Source organism: Excalfactoria chinensis, chromosome Z, assembly GCF_039878825.1.
Source record: "Excalfactoria chinensis isolate bCotChi1 chromosome Z, bCotChi1.hap2, whole genome shotgun sequence".
NCBI classification, from domain to species: domain Eukaryota; kingdom Metazoa; phylum Chordata; class Aves; order Galliformes; family Phasianidae; genus Excalfactoria; species Excalfactoria chinensis.
This window is the reverse complement of record NC_092857.1, coordinates 21,979,342-22,004,552: the sequence shown is the minus strand read 5'-3', so window position 1 is coordinate 22,004,552 and position 25,211 is coordinate 21,979,342. Positions and strand designations below refer to the sequence as shown.

The following is a 25,211-nucleotide window of genomic DNA, read 5'->3' as shown; positions in this document are numbered from 1 at the left end:
AGCTCATTGAGACTGTATTGGTCACTGAGTTATAGGAAATGTGACAAGAAATTTCAATGACATTTTGAATGTGAACACTTTTTAAGGGTGTATTGCTCCCTGACATGTTTGTACATGAAAAATTAAATTGGTTCTCAACATCATCTGACTTCATGAGTCCAATATTAAGTTAACAGCGTTTACATAAAAATAATTGGCAATGTGACCCACTGTCTTACAGTGGGTTTTAAAATCTTGCTCAAATAATCACGTAGGTTTGGAAAAAAACTCAAAAATATGATGAATTAAAATTGATGAAAAACTAAGTCACAAAATGTTATTTACATAGAATTGCAGAATCACAGAATTGTTTGAGCTGAAACGGACCTTTAAAGGTCATTTAGCCCAACTCCCCTGCAGTGAGCACTAACAGCTAGATTAGGTTGCTCAGAGCCTGGTCCAGTCTGACCCTGAATGTCTCCAATAACAGGAGATCCACAACTCTGGGCAACCTGTTCCAGTGCTTCGCTACCCTTATCGTAAAAGACTTCTTCCTTATATCACAGAATCACAGAATTGTAGGGGTTGGAAGGGACCTCTAGAGATCATTGAGTCCAACCCCCCTGCCAAACCTCAAATTTCTGATTATGCTAGTAACAAAGTTTCACTACACCTGCAGTTAGAATTAATTATATAATTCATTTAAATTTGTCTATTTTAAAATAATTTATTTAAAACAGTTTAATTTTTTTTATCAGTAATTTGTTTAACAGCTTTAATTTATGTAAAACAGTTCAATCCTCTTCAAAATGGAAGCTGGACATAAAATAGCTTTCTCTTACCACAAAATCATACTAATTTCGATAGCCTGTGGAAGATATACAGTAGTGAGAATACAAATACAGATTTGCAAAACCAAAGATAATTTGAAATTTTGGTAAAGTACTTCATGTTCCCTGTGGTCCTTTAGAGATATGCAATAAACCAAATCAAAAAGCATGCAGTCTCAGACTCAAGAGACTAAAGAATCCTCATTACAGACACACAGGTCTTCTTCGGAGGAAAAATTAAGCAAAAGCTTACTTTTGTGAAAAGGGAGATAAAGAAGTTTATTTGGCAACTTTTCTATATATTGTGAGGAAACAATGAAAAGGCCACACAAGGTAGCAGGCAAAGAATTTCTTATGGACAGATGCTCAGAACAAAATTTATCGATACTCTAGAATTCAAGATGGCCTTAAGTATGTACATAATATTCATTTCACATTGCTTATGTAATTTTACGTGATTACTTATGACAGAAATTACCAAAATTAAAGCTAAAAACTTGAATAGTTTGCCTGACTAGGCCATAGGCTGACAGGGGTTTAGTACATCTGATATTTAAATTGAAAATGATTAGCAGTTAAACAGTTAATATTTATTTTTCCATAAAAGCATTTCAGTATTTACCACCAATAAGTCAATGATTTAGATAGACTAGAAAAGATGTCTCTTGTCCTGTATATAAGTAACAGTGCTCTCATTCTGAGTCAAGAAGGCAAGACCACAGTATTGGATGGATTACACAGAAACTCTTTCCAGAGAAAGTTATGAGAAAAGCAGTGGTTACTTTCTTAATTTCAGCTGACACAGATGTCCTACAGAACTTACCTACACAAGCTCTACCCACTGCTGCAATCCACAGCGAGATACTTTGGGTAACCACAGCAACACACTTTGCTGCAAAAATAGATGTCATTTTTATCTACAGATCATAATTCTGTGTCAGCAGTAAATGCTTGGTAAAGTACATCAAATTAGAAAACTCATGTGGCTGAAATCTAACCCTTCCTGTCCCTCCAAGTACTATTCTGATAGGTCTGTTCCCTTAGAAACACTGCTCCTAACACAGGAGAACAGAAGAAGAAAATGTGAAGAAAGAAAGACAATAATGCTTCCTATCAGTGAGAGATCATCTGCAGTGGTCGTAAAATAAAACGACCAGAAAGTTCTCATTAGAATTCAGTTAGAACTCTGCTTCCCCTAATTTACTTTAAGTCTTTTGTTGTTGTTGTTGTTTTTTGTTATAAATCTATGCTCTAAGTTACTCTTCTTTTGTTGGGCACTAAAACTGATATCACAGTCAAATAGCTAACCCGTCCACAATATCACACATTAACCCTTTCTCAGGTATATCCATAAGAACCTAGTTAGGGAGTACACTGATGAAAAGGAAAACAGATTAAACCAGAATTCTCCAGTAGAGATGGACAGTGTAAGAATGGAAGAAATAAACAGCACAACATACACATGCCAGCTTTCTGAAATATGCTTCATCTTTTGACTTTATCGGCTACATCAGGCACATGTAAATCTGCTAAATCTAGGACATGGCTTTAATTTGCATCTGTAGAAGATATCTTAATAGAAGCTAAAAATGAGATTACTACTTTCGATCCCCAGGAAGTAAAATCTTGTGGCTGGGATGGGGCATCCACAACCTCCTTGCGCAACCTGTTCCAGTGTATCACCACCCTAATTTCCCTTGTGTCATTTTAAAACCATTCCCTCTTGTTCTGTCACTATCTAACCTTGTAAACAGCTATTTCCTCTCCTGTTTATGTGCTCCCTTCAAGTACTGGAAGGCCACAATGATGTCTGCCCAGAGCCTTCCCTTCTCCAAGCTAAACAAAACACCTTTCTGTTGCAACACGGTAAGACAAGGCCCCACACCAGCCTGAAGATTGTCCTACCACACCCACTGTATAGTGGGTGCAGATTTTTACAAGTGTGACACGCAGGCTTTTGTTCATTGCACAGCTAAAGGTGGTGACTGTTGAAAAAGAGCGTTTTGTTGCTGAGAATTTGCTCTACAAAATAGTGTTGCTCTTCGTATCTGTTGTAGTTTCCAAAGAAAAAAAAAAAGAAAAAAAAGGCATTACTTTCAGAGCAACCTGCATTCATCTTGATAAATTAGTCCTAAAAGATTAAATACTATTCTAAATATTTCTTAAATATGTTTGACTGTCTATGGCTCCTCACTGATCTTCATTTAATAATGATTTTACATATAGAATATTTTTAAAGTACTTTAGCTTGTTTTATTTTTACCACGTTACCTAGGGAATTCACCTAGCTAAGAGTATACTGTCAACCTGAATATACCTTTCCCTTCTTCTGTTCTCAGCACTGCAAAGTAGGATTTAGGACTTTTATTATGCTCTCAACAGAACTGATTCAGAATACTCTTTATAGAGTACTACAAAAAGTTAAGGACAGACAGTATTGCTTATATGCTCTGACTGAATCATTATTATTTACACTTACTGTTCTTTAGATGTGCAACTCAATATGGAGAATAATAAAGATATTTAGAACAGTGCTAAACACTTAGAGCAGTCATAATATAGCCATTTCACACCGGATTCCATCATGCATAACCATAACCTTTACAGAATACACTAATAATTCATAACTGTAATATACTAAGAAAACACTGCAAGGGCTAGAAGCATTTTAAAGCATTTAACAATAAGAATGGAGATCAGAGAATGGTGGAGTTTGGAAGGAACCTCATCTGATCCAGCACTCTGTTGGACAGTCAGCTCGAGAAGATTAGTAGGACTACAGCTTTTGCATACTGCCAGGGACAACCGGTTCTTGATCATTTCCACAATAAAAATATCTTTTCTTATTCAGAGAGATACTATTACACAAGGTAATGATTCACAGTTTAACGTGTACCATAAAATTCACGTTCTTATACAATACCTGAAAGAATATGATCAAGTTATTTCTAGTTTAAAAAAAAAAAAAAAAAGAAAGAGAAGAAAGTAAATTTAGCCATTAGAAAACACTGTCAGCATTCACATTTTGTCTTCAATGATATCCTCATGTACTCAAGTCTTATGCGAAATAGAAAATAGAGAAAGTCCTAAAAAAGGGACAAAAAAGGGAAAAGAGCCTTGAGAGAGCCTGCTGTCCGCCATCTCTGTCTTGATCTATGAAATTCAATATTTGACAACTTCCGCCTCTATTAATGTTTGGTGTTTAGTGGAAGTGATCAGCAAACTACAGAACAATGATGAATTTCCCCACTACCACCTCCAATGTCCTAAAACTGCAAAAATCCAAATTTTTAAACCTAGATAATACAAGAAAAATATTGCTTATACAGTGCAAGCCAAAACAAGAACAGGTTCCACTTAGCTGGAAGCTAGATTGTTTCTAAGGCACATGCTTCTGAAAAGCCAAACCTTGGTAGATTCTCACAGAGAAAAAAGGCACATCTATTTCAAAAAACATTATCTTACCAAGTAGAGACTTATGCTCCTAACCATAAAAATTCTATAGTTCTCTCCTTCCCTTAGCAAAGCAACCAGTATTTATAGAAGACTGTGTTCGAATATGTTGGTATCTTAACTGGCAGAAACAGCTTTTTTGTTTTCTGAAATTAATATAAAAACTGGAAACAAATATCCAGAATACAAGAAATTAGTACAAACTGTTAAAGGTAACTATGCAATTAAATGGCCTTAAACTTGCTAGCAGGTGACAAACACCGATATTTGTCTGTCATACAACAAATGCCATATTTCTTACAGCTGTACTAGGATAGAACTTCTCTTTACCTGATGGCCATAAAAATAACCAAAATAGTCCATACCCCACAAATTAAACATGAGTTAATCGATTTCTGCTCCTTACATCAACGCTACAAAACTTCAGTGTTGAAAAAATACTCAAAAACCAAAATAATAGAACTTGGGGGGGAAAAAAGAAGTAAAGCTGAGATTGCATGCTAAGCATACAAATGATTGTACAAAATAAGCAAAAATCACAATATTATTCAATATTTTGTTTGAGCTGGAAATCATTTATTTATTTATTTTCCTGTTACTCATTCAGAGCTGGGCTATTTACTCTGACTCACAGTTTTGGATATACACATGGAAAGACTTGCTTTTTTTTTTCTGGTAACCTTTATTCTCTAAGGTCATTTTTTCTTCAGGCTTCATTCCCATCCCTGACATCCCTATCACAGATGTCAGTCTCTACTTGTAAGTGCTTTGAGTTGAGCAATGCTTTAATCATTCGATGGATTAATAATCCTAAAAGTGTAAACTTGAAAACCTGGGACACAATTCACGTAAGTATTAGTTTATAAGTAATTTCACTGATAGAAGACCATGAGTAATCTGAATTCAACTTTTCCTTTTTTTTTTTTTTTTTCCTTTTTTCCCCAAATCTTAATTGAATATCAACAAAGCCTGCTTCTGAAATCTGCAACTGTCTGAAATAAAGCTAACCAGACCTGAGAACCCTGCACCTCAAAGATGATACACTCCTTTCGTGGTGGAGAGCTGAAGCACACTCCTCCTATCACACTTGTTTCACTACTAAAACAGAGACAGATGCACAGCTTTAAAATCTGTTCCTGAGCTGCCAGACTACAAGACCACACATTCCTGCAAGCCAACAGCAACTTCATTTTAAGCATCTCAACGTATTACACTCTAAGTTGTAATGGTTTGAGATCTATTTACTAATAACAGTTCCAAAAACTTCTGGGAAAAGCGATGGGCAAAAAATTCAAACTGGCATAAAATCTGTCACTACATCGAAAATGGCTTAAATCATCCTTGCTCATCTGTTCTGGACAGAAACTGTCACTCCAGGGTGAGTGACTTGCTCTCTTTACATTTAATACTTGCTAAAGTTGTAGAAAATTGGAAAAAGAGGTTACTGATAAATAAGTAACTACTTCAAAATCGGCCTCCAAGCCTTTCAAGACTTGCAGTAAAGCAGGGACATTCTTCACAGGACTCATGACCAGAATGAAAGTCCTTAAGAGAAACAAAAAGTATGAATATAAAACTAAGTACTCTTGGTTAAAGCGTATTAATGCTATTAAGAGCTCTGCAATAATTTAGAGAATCTGGTTTAAAATAGATTTTTCTCTGTAACTGATGATGGTTACAAATATTTTCAGGATAAAGCACAAGAAAACAATGTTAAACAATTACTTGCTGAGAATTAGCTCAAATTGAACAAAAGAAGCACGTTTCTCAAAAAGTAAGGTAAATTTTAGTGAATAAAAATGCAAATATGCATTTTAGCAGTCTTGAATTTATTAATCTGATAGGTTTAATTTCCATTTTCCTGCATCAGCTTTATTTATAAAGTGTCGTGCCCTATAAATGTGCTGTTATTTTCTATAGTCAAGCACCCTCTTAACAAATCTTCTCATTAATATGTAAATTTAAAGTCAATCGGTCTTCTTCCTGACAGCGCCATGAATTCCTAGTGCACTGTATAATCGGCTTTGACTTGGCATCCACTATTTATCATCAAAGATGTCAGTTAGAAAAATTATGTAAAATGTGCTGCAATTGATATGACTGCAATCTACTTTGTCAACACTTAATTGTTCCTCAAATCGTACATTTACATATAAACAGCCTAAATACTGATCCATAATGATGCAAATAAACTAAATTAAAAATCTCTTTTACTGCACAAGATGCCCTGCTGTATGATGTGTTCATTTAAGAACCTATTGACAAAGGCATGCCTTTCAGCCAGCCTCAGAAAAAAAATCTGCTAATTTAATTGCTGAGTAGGTAGGCAAACTAAATTTTGCACTGAAGCTCATAAGAGAAGTAACAAAGTATTATTAATAAAATACCAGAGATGAACAATTTTAGGTTGACATAGGCAGTATAGTTACACAAACCTTTTCAATTTGTATAATAGAAGTCATAGCAGTAACTGTCATCCATCTGGTCTCAATGAAAGAAAGAAGGTTACAGTCTGGAAGAAGCCTAATACTATCAAAACCTCTAGGCTCAATCTAAGACATGTGGTCATCTCCTCCTTCTCTTCCTTCACTTCATCACCAAGTAGAACTGGATCAAATTAGTTCTGAATCTGTATCTGCAGGTGAAGTAAATTACTGATTTTGATTCTTTTAAAAATTTGAAGTTCCAGGGTGTAGAATGTAAGTATCTTTCTTTCAACAAGCAACAAAGAGAAAACATTCTGTCTCAAGTACTTTAGGAAAATGAATTACTCAAGTGTCTCATCATCTAAAAGACATTCCATAATATAAGCAATCTTAAGGAAAGATGTGTTCTTATAATTTCATTTTCTCCCGAAATGAAATCAAATGATACAAATTTCTACAGGTTCTGGACTCATGTTCACTACAAATAAGTACAGCAGACATTCAGAACAAAAGTTCATCTTCCAGTAACATAAAATATTACACATATAAATGAATATACACACCTTTAAGTATGAATTAGTTTGAAATTAAATGGTAAAACTTCACAGTAGTAACACCCCAACCCTGTACAACAACCACAAGCAGAGTTGTAGAGCAACTTCATACTGCTCTTTGCAGAAGTATTCTCTTTAAACCAATTTCTTGAGCACTTCTGATGTTGCAAGTGATGGGATTTTTACTTTGAATATCCCTTTTTCTTGAGTTTAAATAAGGGTGTACTCATATTGACATAATAAAAATGAAAATGTCAGAAAATATTTATACTTCACATTAAAAAAAACCAACAAGCATGTCTCCACACAATCTGAATTTATTATTACTTAAGCTTTGTTTTACATAGTTCAGAGTTCAAATACATAAGATAATTAAAAGCTCCACAAACTTACCGTCTTCCATGGGCTTACAAACTGTGTACGTGCATATCGAGTTAACATGTGGATTATAACAACTTGACCCCATTCTTCTACATCAACCAGCAAGTTACAGAGCTTTCGGTAGTTCTTGTGAATCAGATCTATTCTATCCGGACACACTTCCTCAAATGCCATCACAACACTGCCAGCTACCAGCTAGAAAACAAAACATAAACCAGAAGGTCAGTATTCCCTTTATGGTTCACCAAGAAGTGAGAATCTGAATTAATACTGGCTATTCTCAGCATTTTAAGATAGGCTGAATTTAGAATTGCTTCTTTTCAAGGAAAAAAATAACAACCAGCAATGACAAAAAAAATTTAGTCCCACAGAATGGTATTAAAAAAAAAAAAAAAAAAAGAAAAAAAAAAAAAAAGAGTAGTTATATTGGAACAGAACAAACATTTGCCATTAGTATTACACACATAAATCTTAGTCTCAGCCCTTTAGACACAGTGCTATGTAAGCATTCTTTTTTCTTATAGCTATAGTTTCCAAATAAATTATCAGAAAACTTGCCATTAACTCAAAAAATAACAGGACATAACAACAAAGTATAATACAGCAATGTGCCCGACAGGGTCTATTTGGATTCTCTTAACAACACTGGCATGATCAAACTTAAGATGAGCTGAGTAAGTTTTCCAGCACTACTGGGATCTAAACTTCTCTCTTGATATGGCCAAATTAACTGTCATACAGAATTTCTTCTTAGCATTTCATGAATACACTGTGTAAAAAAAAAAAAAAAAAGGCATAAAAATTAGCAATTACAATACAGAGATATATTAACGCTTTTCCTCACAGAGTACAAGAATTTCGGCATGTTTTCCACACTTAAAAGAAACAAAAACACAGAGTTTTAAAGTTACAGAAATGGATAACTTATGCCATGCTATGACCTTAAATATTTTGATCCCGTAAGAATTGAATCTTTATATACACGCAGAGGTTCTCATAGGGAGTATGATTATAAACACAGCTTTGTTTTCACAAGCAATGGAATAGATTCTCAATGTTCTAACACTTTCAAGATTATTCAAATATTCTTACAGGGTTTTGCTTATTTCTTTCAAAAATAAAGAAAGGGAATCCCTAATCTGGTTGCTGTTTAATTTTAGGCAGCAAGAAGTTACTTCAGCTGCAGGAAAGCCACCGAATCTGACTGTGTGTTACAGAGACATGTCATTGTGTGCCTAGAATTATTATTTTTTTTTCTCTAATGCTTTAATTAAGATTTGTTTTGTGTCAAAGTACATGTTAAGTCAAGTAAGTAAGATGATGAGACTTTATATGAAGCAGCTGATATGTATGCAGTTGGCATGCATGCAGTATAGCCTTCTGGCAGCAAATTAATGTCATATTCTATCTGAGCACTGGGGATCTGCATTTCAACCTCTAAAATTTCCCCAATGACTTAAAGTAAGCAATTAAATAGGAGTGCAGTTTATTGAAATGGTACTTTTTGAGAAATATTAAATACAATGATATTCATATGTTACATTTTTCTCCCTGTATTTGGCTGACATTTGGTTTATTAGTATGTGCCCAACATTACAATTGAAAGAAAACAGCTCAGAATATAGTCTTGCTATTATGCTAAACAAGTTACAGGCTCTGTGGGGATTTTATGAATTACCAATAAGAATAAACGTGAAGTTGCATTTATTGCCTCCAGCTCCATCCACATACTGGTACCTGCTGGTCTCAACATGTATACAATTCATTCTTTGAAGAAAAATCTGATGATTTGATAGAGCTAAATAAAAACATTTAACATCTAAAATAATTCTATAGTTTTGCTGCATAACAAAAAACAGTAAGTTGATGTTGCTGTTCTATTGAGTTCTCTTCTCAGCAACCCGCTACATTAAGCTCCTTTGTCATTAAAAAATACGGCGAGTTTACATTTAGGTGTGGAACCTGAATGGATATACAGCTCAACACAACACAGTGGTCAGCTCTAGGCAAAAGACAGTGTGATAAAGCACTTCAGTGTGATAGTGTGTTGGCACTTTGAGTCTCCAGAGACTTTTTTTTTCCCCACTAACCCATAGACTCTGTTATTACGGATATCCCACACTTCCACACAGTGTAGTGTCTCTTGATGTGTTTGAAATACAAAAGAAGAAAAGGAGGGTGGGAAAGGAGACGCACAGATTTATGAGTGCAAAAATATTTGCAGCCTAATATTTAGACATTTTAGGTTCACAGGTGAAGGACAATAGAGATGCTGGTGTCTGACGAGTTCTAGCACAGCTACCTTGCTTTCTGCTGCTACTAGTGCTGTACTCCATTTCTATTTAAATATATTTTGAAAGCTTTATTTGTGTTCAGCCTTAAAAGATCTAAACAACACAACTGAAGGCCGAATAGACACCTAAAATAGATTCCTAAATCAATTTAAACCGAGCTGTTTTACCAAAAGATTAAGTATATATTCATTCCCTCTTTCTTTGAGAATGGAACAGTGATTGTTCCATTTTCAGCAGTCCACCAATTCTGGAGAGCCACAGACTTGTCAGTTCCTTTGCAATTAATGGGCTGGAAGAAAGTTCTAAAATTTATGCTGGGACAGGGAGGTGATGCAGAATAAACTGTGCCTTCCTTTTGCAAGAGTGGAAGCAGCAACAGTGAGCAGACAACCTGTATCATCTCGTAAGTACAGCACAGTATTTTAGAAAGCTCTGCTACTGGGTGAAAGACACAACCGAATACAAAGAAATAGCCAACCATACTGAAACACAGGAATTTAAATTATTTATTTATTTCCATGCACACCCGTAACCCACTCCATTTTACAGTGAGAACACTTAAAAATATTAAAAATTTGAACATTCATTATGGGATGCAAGAGGTGCACTGGATGAACAAGAATTTTATTCCTTTAGTGAGCCTATGGTTTTAGAATTACCATACAACACACATTACTTAACACCCTGCTCTTATAATTGCATTTTCCTCAATGAAGGTTTTCATTTTAAGTGGGGAAAAAAAAAAAAAAAAAAAAAAAAAAAAAAGGTAATAATTTAAATAAATAGAAAATGGATGTTGTAGCTAGAGGATTTATGCGAGAGGATTTCCCACTGTTTTCTTAATATGACTCTATTCTGATACTGTTACCCCAATAGTATGATCCCACTATACATCTAAACACCAAGAACAGCTTATAATATCTGTTTATTAAATGCTCAATATTCCATAAAAATATTTAGAATTAAAACAAAATGATCCAATCAGAATATAAAACTGAAAAATATTAGTTTCCAAAAAACAGTCAGTTAATTTCCATCTCACTGTGTCAATAGTGGCTTTTTGTGTAAGGATAAAATATAAATCACTCCAACAAAACTAGGAATGAGCTCATCAAACTCACATGCTGCTTTCTATTTATGTATTTTTTATATTAAAGCAATAAGCATGCTTCATTTGTCTTCCACTGGTTGCCACATTTTTCTGTGCTGTTGCTATGAACTTCAGCCATTAGCTGTGCTCCAAGGTAAACTACATGAACCATCAACAAAAGTGACACCCAATCTATGGAGTTCATATTTTCTCCAGATTATCTATGCTAGTTGACAAGCTGGTAATGAAAAAAATCACACTAAGCAAATGGTTCCTCTAATAACAATAAATTTTCTATAAAATTATGAAGGGTACAAAATGTTTCCTTGCATCTATTTTGTCATGAATTCTAATTAATGCTGCGAAAACCTGAGAGTGCTGGGTCATCACAAGAAGTACATCGAGGTTTGATTGATAATATAGTGCAAGTTGGCCTATGCTGCCAAGATTCTTCTCTCTTAAATTAATGGCTACCCCACCTGCCCTAATCATACAGCCCAAATGATATCCCCCTTCTTATTTCAATTTTCTGGAGGCACAGAAACTGGAAAAGATCAGTCATTTATCTTCTAATAGTGGGATAATAGATCTATCACAACAAAACATCTGCACAAAGCCAGTAATTTTTTTTTCTGAAGGAGTAAAGCTTTTACCAACATTAAATCAATAAGTTAGAAAAACAATGTCTCAGACATACATTTTGATTTTAAACCAAAACACTAACTTATTAACAGAAGCCTACATTTGAACAGTAGACCTCAGTTTTCTTCCCCCCGTTATCTGCAATGGCATTGCTTTAGTTTAAAAGATTAAGATCCTCATAGCAAAGCCATCACCAATTCCAAGCATGATTTTTTAATGTTAGAGGTCTCACGTTTCAGGAATCCATGCTTCATCTAGTAACTATGCAGTCTGTAAAATGTATCTCAACACTCACACATATATTTAAGGACTTTTTACTCCTCGAGCAGAATACATACCAAAATGTGTTACATTTAGAAGTAAATTTTCACATGGGAATTGAACAATTAGTCTAAAAGTTAGAATTAATACATTGTGATGAGGATATTCTAATTAAAGGGGAATACAATATTGCAAATCCTTACTGGGAATAAATAAATTCCATGTAGTAAAGTAATTTACTGGCAGGCTTCACTTAAAATCTTATCTCTAACCTATGCAGAATTTCTTCACAACAGAAGTTTCTGGAGTGCGTTAGTACCATAAGTTTTACCAACATGTTTTGAAATTTCTCTCCAATATCCTTCATTCTAGAGGTGTTCAGGGGTAGTACTGCAGTCAATACACTACCTGGTCCCAGAAAAAAAAAAGCTACAATATCAACAGTTATGATATATAACATAATACATGCAGCCATACTAATCCCATTCCCTGGATGTGGCTGAACAAAATCATTTTCACAATGCAGCATATACATATTTATATTTTATAGAAGTATCGTAAAAACATCCCTTGTATCAAAGAGGCATTTGTTCAAACCAAATAAAACCAGATCAAAAACAATGGAAAAAATCTAGACATTTTTAGGACACTCATCATCCACACAATTACATCGCAGCAGCAGGTCTACACACTGCCTTCTACAGATGAGCAACTTTGAGATACATTCCTCAGTCCAAACTAAATAAGCAGGAAGTTCTTTATCTAAAAGGCTAAACCAATGGGTATGATTCCATCTCAATATCAGTATGAATGTTTAAAATTATTAGGTAGGTTAGGTATCATCAGTGCACTTGATTTTGTTTTTCCAACACTGCTTACAAAAATCAGTTATAAAATAACTTAGCTACAAACAGAATGTAGTTCTACAGTCCTTCACAGCATGCCAAAAGCAAACTGAGCAACAAATCCTGCCTCAAACTGTTTATCTCAAAACTAGAATAGCACGCTTGTTAAGAAACTGAGAAAAATAATGAGGAAAACCAGAGTGAAATCATTTAGAAACAAACAATCTAAATAAATGGATAAATAAATAAATAAACGACCACTTACTCCTTCACACCTACTTCATTAGCTCTATTAATTTCTGAAAAGGTGTCACTTTAGCATAAAGAAATGTGTCCCTATCTTCATTTCTACATAAAATCATATCAGATGCTTCGTGATACTAGAAAAATAAAGCAGATGTTCCTGCTGTTCTACTTGTTTATCAGAATTTGATGTACTTTTTATGTAAATGGAAAAGTAAAACAGAACTCAGTTTAATTTATTTTTAAATCTGTTTATTACAATATCTGTTTAAAAATTAAATATGTTGGTAAAAAATAAAAAAATTAAAAAAAATCAAAGCTTTGTTGATACACCTTGGTTATACTAAAGCTACAGGCTCTGTGGGGATTTTATGAACTACCAATAAGAATAAACATGAAGTTGCATTTATTGCCTCCAGCTCCATCCACATACTGGTACCCTGCTGGTCCCAACACACATACAGTTCACTCCAGGGAGTAAAAACTGATTCTTTGATAGAGCTAAATAAAAATATTTAAGATCTAAAACAACATATTGATGTTGTTGTTCTACTGAATTCTATTCTTAGCAACATGCTGCACTAAGCTCCTTTGTCATTAAAAAATACTGTCAGTTTACATGTAGGTGTGGAAACAGAACGGAGCTATAGTTCAACAGAACACAGTGGTCAGCTACAGGCAAACCACTGTCAGCCCAGAGCTGTGTTCAGTAAGCCCAGAAAAGCTGGTGAGGGAGAAGGTAAAAGTAGTGAAGAGTTATATGTGAGAACTTACTTGTTCAGTTATCACATTGAGATTATGTTACTGATGATTTGCACTTGATTTATTTATTTTTCTTTCCAAATTAGATTAACAGAGAGGTTGGGTTTTAATTGTATCTTTATGTTAAGTCATTTAAGGAGTACATTGATCTTCCATTTATGTCAACAGAAATATTAATTAAGTGCTGGGTTAAGGTTGGATCTCGCGCCATTTTAAGTTTTGCTTACCTCAGCTTATATAAAAAATTTACTGCTGATTGAGACCTAACAAATGAACACATTTTGTAGAGTCTGATAAAACAGTTCAATTCTACTGTAGTAAAAATCCCATCTAGATAGTATCTTTCTACTTCAAATGTGAAATGACTGCAACTAATTTAAATACATTTTGCCTTTTCTATGCAACATAAGCTGCACTAATAATTCACAATAGCATTTTCTCTTTGAAGAAATTTGTTTTACATAAATTTAGAGGCATCTTATGTTTAGTAGCTATTCAGTCTCATTTTAACATAGACATTATGCTGGTAAGTTTTAAAACCACTGTGCAAATTCAGATATTTATAGAAAGGAAAACAAATGTGTATTTGTATTTTTCCTTTTTATAAAGAGAATTCTCAAGCATCATTTGAACCAAACATTCATCTGTTATGCGACATTAAATTTAAAATTACAATCCTCTTCCAGCCATACCTAAAACAAACTGAATAACAACAACAAAAATCATATGCATCTATTTCTCTCATCTAGATATTAAATATAAAAGACACTGTGTTTATCTAATGATGACTGGTCCTTAAGTATATAGAAATGACAAAATTAACCTGACACTTTGTTAGTGGCACTGTGACACACTCCCATCAGGGGAAAAAAGCCAACACAAAAACAAACAAACAAACAAAAGAAAAGTCCCACCAAAATTCAACAGTTCCCAGTCACTAGGATTCTCCCAACTGAGTAAAGATGCTATTTAATGAAGTACTATTATGATCTTAATCTGCTTGTATTAGAATACAGCTAACCGGAGATGACAATATTGATACAAGGGAACAATTTCTGTGTACATGCATTGCAGGACCTCAAAGATTAGTGTCAAGTAAACTCATGGTTTGAGTTCCACATTACTACACTCCAAATCTCAGGCAAACTCACTATCGAACAGGCAAGGGAAGCTACAAAAAAGCCTGAAAAATGTCATCAGTCAGATGAAATTCTTATGCCTATAGCAAAATTATCTTTTTCTAAAGCTCAGTTTCCCAAAGAAGTCTTGTGCAGACAAATCTAGCAATTTTCTAGGAGCTCTAGCAAAGACCTCTTTCTTGCATCCGAAGAATATGAAATCTAGATTCTCTTACAAAACGTAAGGAAGACTGTCCAAACTAGTTAAGTTTATTTAAGCTATTTAAGGTTTTATTAACACTTACAAAGTAACTTACATAAGATTATGTAAACTACTTAAATAACTTTAAGTGAGGACAACCACATGGCTGGATTCCATCCTCAGCAAGTCTGCTGATCATACTGAACTGGGAAGTGCTGTGGACACCCTGGAGGGACAGGAGGCCTTACAAAGAGATCTAGATAGACTGGAGGCACAGATGGGAGTATTCAGCAAAGGCATCAAATCTGGTGACAAGGCAGGAAGGCATGTCCTCTAATGAGAAGCTGAGGACATATGGATTGCCAGGCCCAGAGAAGGGGAGGCCAAGAGGACCTCAGTGCTCCCTGTAGCTCCCTCAGGAGGAGAAGCAGGATGGGAATGGCACAGAGATACCAGGCACACTGAGCATTAGGAAACATTTTTGTACTGTGAGGGTGGTCAGACACTGAAACAGGCTTCCTACAGAGGCGGACAATACTCCATGCCTGTTAGTGCTCATGTGTACTTTGTAAATAAATTTGGAGTTTTCCTGGGAACATTCAGTGGAATATGATAAGAAATGACTACTTAAATTGGAGCTTTTCTGTGCTAGACTGCTCTTACTGAAAACAAACGAACAAGCAGTAAACAGAGATAGGTTCCTCTTAAATCAGAACAAACTGTGAAGCAGCTCTGAATCAAAATTCCAAAAGCAGATCTGTATTGCTCCTTTCTGGAATTTTTCATACTGCCTTTTGAAAAAAAAGTAAAACTTCTAAAGCAGAAATGTCAGCCAAAGCTGGAATCAGGCCTTGTTAGAGAAGGCATCAAGTACAATCACAAGGATAAAAACACTTCAGCAGTTATGACATTGTATCTCCAAAGAAGCTTTTCTGAAAAGGCCCAGACAACCAAAATACAGATTATCATTCTTAAATTCCTGAACATGCTGGAGAAAAAACAGTACAGCTGTAACTACTGCTTCAGCTGGTATTCTTAAATACAACGTCTATTATTCAGTGTTACAAAGGCGCCAGAATTATGGCATATATCAAGCAGTGATGACTAGTTTCCCCTGTAAACATCTCCAAGTGTCAAGATTAGCCACTGAGAAAAAGAGAAAAAAATTTGGGACGTTCTAATATTTCATTAAAATTAATGTATAAATGACTACTTGTCAGGTACCTTGGTTTTTAACTTAAGTAATGGGGGCTATGGAAATTCAAGAATTTTGTTTTCTTGCCATCAGCAATAAGAAGAAACAATGATGGCTTCTCTGTCCCTTTAGCCTCCACAGGTACACAAAATCTAATCTCACATTCACAGATTGCATGCACACCAAGAGCATGAACCACAAAAAGAAAATACACAAAGAACCACTGGGGGCAACTCCACAGAAGCACAAAGGTCTCTGACAAATGAGTACAGGTCAAGCATGGATGCAGCCAGGAGAACTAACTAACTGATTTACTGCCTGCTGAGCCATTAAGCTCTGACACTCTTCTTTCAGCAACCCTTCAGTGGAAGTTGTGAGATGTCTATTAGAGGTTGACACCATTTTTGTCCTGGACATCTGGACTGTGCTAGAACAACATACTGTATATTACCTTAGTAATAGGAGACTAACATTACATGTAAACAGTAAAATCTGACATTTAAAAACAGAAAAAAAGCCAACATAGTAATAGGGACTAATGGTATATGAAGCAACTCGCTTGTACCTAGCAATGCTTTCATTTAGTCAAAAACATTACATTCGACACATTAGTGATTTGAAAATGAACAAGAGAAGTGTTTTAATTTACATCCCTGTTTTATATTTGAAGTCTGTCTTTTGACTCCTTGCTCAATTACCTTTCTGACCTAGACTTGTGAAAATTAATTGTAAATTGTAAATTGTCAGAGGACATCAATTTTACTTACCACGGAGGAAATGGAAATATTTGCAAGGACAAACAAGTGCACAGCACACCACAGACTTCAAAAGGTATACTGTGTATTACACAGAAGTAAGCCATTCTTATAATATCACAAATTGACCTGATCCAGTTAATATCTCATTGAAAAAAATACAAATACACTTGCACACTTATTCATATAATTATAAAATTTTCATTTTTTAAACTAAGTTTTTTTTTTAAAAAAAAAAAAGCATACACAAAACAAAAACAACCAGTAATAAGGAACTAGATTAAGAATACCCAAAATGTCAGAAAAATTACCAGACTTGTAAAAGGAAATGATCATTATCACGTTCACAATATAATACAATAGATACACAATAATGCTTCAATTTTCAAGCATACAAAGACATATCAATAAGGCTTCAGGAAAAATATTCCTCAGGCTGTCATTCAACTGTACGTGATATAACTCTTCAAATATCTACAAATACTTACATATTTATAATATACATATATATAGTTTAAATATATAAACTTAAATACATACATACACACATTCACACATACACAGCATATACATATATATGTAATAGTAACTCTTGTCTTACCGTACTTCTATCCTTCAACAGCTTTTCTATCACTTCAATTAACATTTCCTTTTGCTCTGGATCAAGACTAGAAGGAAAAAAAAATATTGTTTTAGATATTTGGTTAGAAATATCAGAAATTTAAGAAAGGTTAGCTTTCTTGCCATGTAGATGCAAGCTGGGAACCAAACGTGTTGAAGAATCTACTTGCAGAAAAATCAAGTAATTCAAAGAACCAATTCCAAAATCTCATGTCTGAGAAAAAGTTCAGCATGAAATATTAATATGAATCAAAGAAATGTAACCTTTGTAATTTTTAGTTCACACTTAAGCAGTGCAACAAAGATAAAAAACTTATTTTTGCTTATCTTGTCTTGTACTGGTGGCACAAGGAGCTGACAGAGCACAGAACCGGGACAGCTGACCTTAACTGGCCAAAGAGATATACCATACTATAAGGTATAATATAAAAACAACAATAAAACTGAAGGGAGTTGGTCAGGTGGCAGTCACTGCTTGGGGATCAGCTGGGCATTTGTTGGCAGGCTAGTATTTTTTATTTCAACCTACATGTTCTACCTTTTTGTTTTTTTCTGATTCTCTCCTGGCTGATTCTCAATGGGCAGTAGGGTTGTATACAAAAGGTTGGGAGATGTCAGCTAACTGCTCACTTAAACCACAAGAAATAGGAAGAAAAGCCAACATATTAGCGATGTTGCTCAGTCAAATCCATATATTTCCAAATCAAAGAGAAGAAGGTTATGGGGTCTGTATCAAAGACCTTCTTGAAGTCCAGACAGATGACATCAGTGGCTCTTCCCTTGTCCACGATGCACTTATGCCAGCACAGGAGGCCACCAGGTTGGTCAGGCAGCAGTCACCCTTGGTCACTCTGCCCATCTCACAGTTCGCCCATCAGATACATATCTATCCAATTTACAGAGAAGGATTTTGTGGGGTACCACATCAAAGGCTTTACTCAACCGCTAGTTTCTACCCTGCTCACAGGTAACAGTGAAGCTTATTCTACTGCAGGTAAGGTGGACTGTGCAGCTACAACAGTCTGAAACTTTATAATATACAGGCCCTTTCTGCTAAAAGAAAGAACATTACTTAAACAGCAGGGACTTGAAAAATCCTTTTGCTGGCTTATGTGACAGCAGACATGTCTGCATGTTCACAGAGAGATGGAGAGATGGCAGGTGACTGAAACTGGTAACATCCTGACCCAGCTACTCCCAAGGCCATCAGATGAGAGCACTCACTGTAAAAAAGACCCTACAGAGGGAACCCCTGCCCAGGCTCTTCACAAGGCTGTCATGAAAAAAACCATCAACCTTACAGCCAAGAAACCAAACTCATCATCTGTACCACGAGAGGTACAGATCTTATTGCCTGCAGATGAGTAAGCCACTACCCTCTTCTTTGTAAGAGATCTTCCACAAGAAGGATTTCTGAAGAGGGAAAAGGAGGATGTGGAAGAGATGGATTTGCACATATAGAATTGCTATTAGGAAGCATTATTTTGTCGTCTGTATTGCAAACCAACGTGAATGCCTTCAAGATGAAAGATACAGATGGTAAAAACAGATCTTGCATTCTGAGTTGCTACAGTGATTATGGTAACAGGCTTGTTAAAAAGCAGAAAATACTGCATCAGTTTCTCTTTTATATATTTTCATACTTATCATGTTACTGTATCAATAATAAACTATTCAGCATTGTGTCACTACACATGCAGTACTTGTATTTGTTACAACTATATAAAAACTCTCATCAAACGAAACACTTTGAACTTATACAAGAATGTAACGTAGAATAATGGAGAAAAAAATATAAAGCTCATCCACCAGTAAGAAAAAAATTAAAAAAAGGATATTAAAACAGAACAGAATTTTATTTTCAAATGTTCATGAAGACATTTTAAATACACAGCAGTGTATTCTCATAGTACTCTGACTTTCCAAAGAGCAGCAAACAGTAGATACATTACTTATAAATTATTGAGAATATGAAAACCTTTTCTGTAGCAACTAGGGAAAAACAATTCAAAGGTGTCTAAATTCCAATCGAATCAGCTGAGTGATTGAATCTATGTGTGTTCTACATTTCTAAAAGAATAGATCTGATATACATCTGGGACACACACAACATCCACAACAGTTTTACTAAGCAGAACCCATAATGATCTGTAAAAACACTTCTCAGTATTTTTCAGAATAACTTACCTGTACAGTTTTTGGATTGCATGGGCTGCATTCTTCCTCACATAAGGAGATAAATCAGAAGAGGCTTCTTTAATAGCAAGCATCATAATAGGAACAATAATTGGCACACGGATACTAGATAAAACTCTGAGAGCACTTGCACGGATTAACTGATTAGGGTCCTAAAAAATGGGAGAGAAAGGGAAAAATAAAATTAAGAAACATACAATTAAATCTTGGAGTGTTTACCCTAGTAAGGGCATATTTAAGGGGCCAAGGGGAAAAAGTTTTATACTAAAAGAAGGGAGATTTAATTTAAACTAAAGGGGAAATTTTTCACTGAGAGCACAGTGCAGTACTGGAACAGGCTGCCCTGAGAAGCTGCGCATGCCCCATCCCTAGAGGTGTTCAAGTCCAGGCTGGATGGGGCTCTGTGCAGCCAGTGCTTGAGATCATGGTCAGCTACCCTGACTGTAGTAGGGCAGGCTGGAATTAGGTGATCTTAGAGGTCCCTTCCAACACAAGTCATTACAAGATTAAAGCACCCAAATTTATCTTGCCATAAGTCAGACCTGCAACTTAAAGCCACACCAACAAGTAAATGTGTCAAACTTCTTGCAATAAACTTTTAATGAGAAAAATAAAATAAAATAAAATCTGTAGCATCATTTACTTTCCATTACAAAAGACTAGCATTTTATTTAATGATCTGGAATTCAGATATTCTGAAAACAACAACTTAGTTTTATTACTTAAACATAACTTCTAGCAAATTTAAATGTGGTTCTTAGCTGTGACACTTCCACTCAAATTCTTTCTAAGTAAACACTCACTTTTATTCCTAGCTGGAAGATATAATCCAAATCAGTAACAAAACTATTTTTCTTAAGAATGTGTAAAACCTGAAGGACAAATGTTTTGAAACCTCCTTCGCTTTCTACCCTTTCTTCTTTCATTCCAGGATATGTCCTTCTTTATAATGCTAAGGTTAGGTTGGAGACACAAAAATACCACAAAGTAACTGTACTTTGAAGAACAGCTATGAAAACCTAGTCCATTAAGCACGAGTTTGAATACACAGAATAAATCTAGAATAGCTTTAGTAGAAGAATGTAAGGAAAAAAAAAAACAAAACCTCAACATCCTCTGATCATAAATTCTGGCTACAATCATTGGTACAGATATAAGAGACCTTTCTAAACCTCAAAAGTCATACTTTAAGGGCAATACTGACTTCTGCTCTCTAATCCCATACCATGTTGTGATGCAAATCAGAAGCAAACCAGTACAAAAGGCTTTGTCAACACTTTATATTAAAATAAGCACATTGCATATTGTAATGGAAGCACTATCTTCCTTACATTATATTTCTCTCTTGTATATAAACATCTCTTACACAAGCTAAAAGAAACAGGGGGCTTCAGTTATAATAGGGTCTTCTTTCTATATACATAAGTTAATTTGGAAAGAAAAATGGCATTCTAAAAACGCTATTTCACAGTCACTCACTTTCAAAGCACGCTGAAAAGTACTGATGGACAACAATGCTAAATCTTGCTGTTCTTCTGCATATCGCATCAGATAAACATACACAAGCTTTTTTATCTGAAAATGAAAACACAAAGAACGTTATTACAAGATTATTACAAGAAAGTTTTGGAATTCTGCAAATCTAAGCCCTAGACTGCGCAGTTTCATCTTTTTTGTATTTTTTGAAGGAAAAGTTAATAGCATCACTGGAATATCCACACGCTTCTCAGATGTCCTATGGCTTAATGTAATACCTTTAATAAAAATTACCTGAGGTGCTGAATATTACTTAATTTATGAGATAGTCAGATCAAGACTAACAATACAAAGTACTGTTTTATATTACTAACAGGTTTATAAAGACTTCAGTATCTTAAGAAGCTACCATGTGCCAACTGACCATGTGAGAACTGCTAATACATTCTCAGGGAAAATAGATTGGGTGAAATCCTTGGTAACCACGGTTTAAACAAGCACATTTTACCCTGAAACTCAAAATCAATTATTTTACACATTTGAAATAGAATATAACTTCAAGCTGATGAGTGGTAGTTTGTGTGGTTTAATTCTGATTAAAAACACACTTCTGACTACGTCTTGGAGAAAAGCAAAGGCATTAGATCTGCCTTTGCATGGCTCAAAACATTAAAAAGATGTGACCAATATAAGTTTATATATATTACGAGAGATGTAGTGTTCAAAGAGTAAAAAAACCGCAGTATAACTTTGGGGGAGGCAGATATTCAATTTAATTCACTTTACCCCCTCATAGCTGCTATAAGTCAAGGAAGCGGGGATAATATTTTTTACATTGGACAACTTCAACTGACTCTTGGGGCTTATAATGGAAAACTCTTCAAGACCCTCAACTACAGCTGTGCTATAATTACCATTGCTATCAGAAGACGCATCTTTGTGCCAGTTCTGGCAAAAAGCAGAATATTAAATCACAGAAGGTTATACGACACCAAATTATTTGCTGTTCTGCTACAGACAAACTGCAATCAACACTGACCACAAGAGGCCTACGCACTGAATGACTGCAGGTGTGCAAAGATAGCCTCCTTTCCCTGAATCCACTCTGTGACTAGAAATGGTAGCCCTTACAGCTTCGTGACTACACTGTTCTTCTATCATTTACCTTCATTCAATGTTAAAATGCTCCTTTCTATGAAACTAATCATAACACGGGCACATTAAGCTTGAGGAACATAGGCAGATTTGATTAATTAGTTTGTCAATACAAACACATCAAACTCCATGAGGTATTGACCAAGACTTATTTTTGTTCTATACCACCAATTGTTTATTAGGTCACTTTTTGCATCCTCACAATGCATGACATGATGCACATAATCAAGTTAAGGTCAGTATATACTTACAAAAACAAAAATCACAAGGCACTTCTGTAAAACAATAAGATGCCCTTAAGCCAAATGAGTATGTTTTAGTGCTTCTTCACCTCCATTCTGTTATATCAGAGCACTCAGCACAGATTTAAAGAAAAATTAAAAACAAAACAAACAAACAAACAAACAAAAAAACACAGCAGCCTTTTTTGGTCAGGAAAACCATTCAAGAAAAACTGATATACATTTATACTTCTGTGTTGTAGCAGTCTGTATAGGCAAGTTCCTGTCAGAGTTAAAGATGGGGGAAAAAAAAGACAAAAATTGTTTCAGAAAACACTGACAAGATCATAGAATCTTTGAATCATTTGAGTTAGACGTGACATTTAAAGGTCATTTAGTCCAGCTCCCTTGCAATGAACAGGGACATCTATAGCTAGATCATGTTGCTCAGAGCCCCATTCAATCTGACCGAACTCACTCCAAGTAATTTCTAGAAATTTCAGAGCATCCTAAAAACTGAATCATGAAAGGTCATCTGAGACCCTGAAGTGGTTAGCTCTGTCTAGTTACAGTGACCTAAATTTGCCAATTTAATTATTTAAAAAGGTTAGTAAGTTGTCTTTTCTAAATGCCCTGATCTCTTTTCTGTCTAAGTCTCCTCCTCCCACATAAACGTTTTCACCAACAAATGGTGGAATTTTGACCACTGCACAGAGAAAATGTGATTATATAATTATTCGATTTAAAACATAATAAAACAATCACAAAAATACTAACACAAACAACGAATAGTAAATAAGGTTTATGCGATTAAACATTATCTTCACACATACAAGGGAGAACAGAGAGACAATATAATGAGAAGCAGCAGAATAATAACCTGCCTAGATCAAATCCATGACAGGAACCTTCAACACATCTCCAAGGAGAAAAAGAAAATACAAACTTAGGGCTCCAAAGAAGGTACACCCTTTTGGGTCCCTGCAAGAATCTTCTCAGCCACAGGGTCCAGGAGTGAAACCCATCAGGAGCACCTTTCATTCAAGTTGAACAGTATTGCAGCCTAAGGGCATGGGACATGTTATATGATGAAGAGTACTTTAGGACTTTACAAGAGTTATGAGATGCTCTATGGCATGGGAATGAAGGGGCTTCAGTGTGACTTGGAACACAGTCAGTAGGTAAAAATAGAGAAATAAGGGGTAAAAAGGACTGGCTGGACGATTGGGCACAGAGAGCGGTGGTGGTGATGAAAGAAGTTGTAGTCAGCTGGCAATCAGCTACTGGTGTGCTCCCCAGGGGTCAGCACTGAGGCCAGCTCAGTTTCATACCTTTATTAGTGATCTGGATGAGGGGATTGAGTACATTCCCAGTATGTTTCCATACAACAAGTTGGGAGGAAGTGTGAATCTGAGAATGGGAAAGCCCTATGGAGGGACGTGAGCAGGGCAGACCGATGGGCTGACGCCCACTGTATGATCTTTAACAAGATCAAGTTCCAGGGCCTTCACTTTGGCCACAGCAACCCCAGGCAACACTACAGACTTGCGGCAGAGTGGTTGAAAGACAGTAAAAGAAATGAACTCAGGAGTGCTGGTTGATGCTCAGCTGAACACAAGCCAGTAGCATGCCCAAGTGGTCAAAGGCCAAATTAGGAAAACTTTATTTGCAGAAGGAGTGGCAAGGCATTGGAAAAGGCTGCCCAGGGAGGTGGTAGACTCACCTTCCCTGAAGGTTTTCAAGAAAAGGCACTGAGAGACATTGTTTAGTGGATATGATGATGATGGACTAAAGGTTAGACGAGATTATCTTAGTGGTCTTTTCCAACCTTAATGATTCTATGATCCTCTGTGTCCTGCAGCTGATCAGTATTCTGTACATACAGCTTCATGTTGAATACACAATGTATGCTAGCAATCAGAACCAGAGCACAGGCCATTTGACCTTTGGTGCCAGCAACAAAAAACACCAGGTTGAGTGAGGTCTCGGGACACAAGAGCCCCAAGGGCGACAAGAACAAGCAAAGGTCTGAATGCCATCACCTCTAACCACAGGTTAGAGGGCCCATGAGTAACTGGAGAGTGAGTGAAACTAGGTGTCAGCCAGAGGCATGCCTGTGACTGAAATGAGTGCAGGTAAATCACAGAGCACTGGCTGGCAAGTGGGTGAAGCACATGACAAGCAGAGGTAAAAATGCAGGTACAGAAAAGAGACATCCCAGAAAAAGCTGGCAAGAGAGTGGACCAGAAGAGTTCTGTCCAACTACCAGAAAGACCAAAGTGGCCTGGAGGCTTTAGGAAGAGAAACATTACTGTAGTCTTCTCTTTAGGGAGAGACATAAGGAGACCAGTGTTATCCTGTCCAAGTGTATGTTTGTATGCACACACACACCCACACACCACACACACAGTTGTCTGTAGGGCAAAATTACAGGGTGGTAGCTACTGGTGGACATAGGGAGCATGTATGCGCAGAGCATTCTGTACCAGCCAGAGAAGTAGTTCTGCAGACT

General features: G+C 35.7%; 1 protein-coding gene across 3 annotated transcripts in view; it reads right to left on the bottom strand.

Moving 5' to 3' along the window:
- Window positions 1–25,211, bottom strand: part of AP3B1 (adaptor related protein complex 3 subunit beta 1) — a 146,338-nt gene that overhangs the window by 98,069 nt on the left and 23,058 nt on the right. For all 3 annotated transcript variants that reach the window (XR_011905958.1, XM_072359002.1, XM_072359001.1), the window contains exons 4-7: window positions 21,327–21,422; window positions 19,839–19,999; window positions 17,632–17,698; window positions 7,636–7,818 (exon numbers count right to left, since the gene is read on the bottom strand). Coding sequence is in view for 2 of the 3 variants with exons in the window: in XM_072359002.1 (XP_072215103.1) it covers window positions 7,636–7,818; window positions 17,632–17,698; window positions 19,839–19,999; window positions 21,327–21,422 (507 nt within the window). In the remaining variant the exon portion in view is untranslated. The remainder of the gene's footprint in view (window positions 1–7,635; window positions 7,819–17,631; window positions 17,699–19,838; window positions 20,000–21,326; window positions 21,423–25,211) is intronic.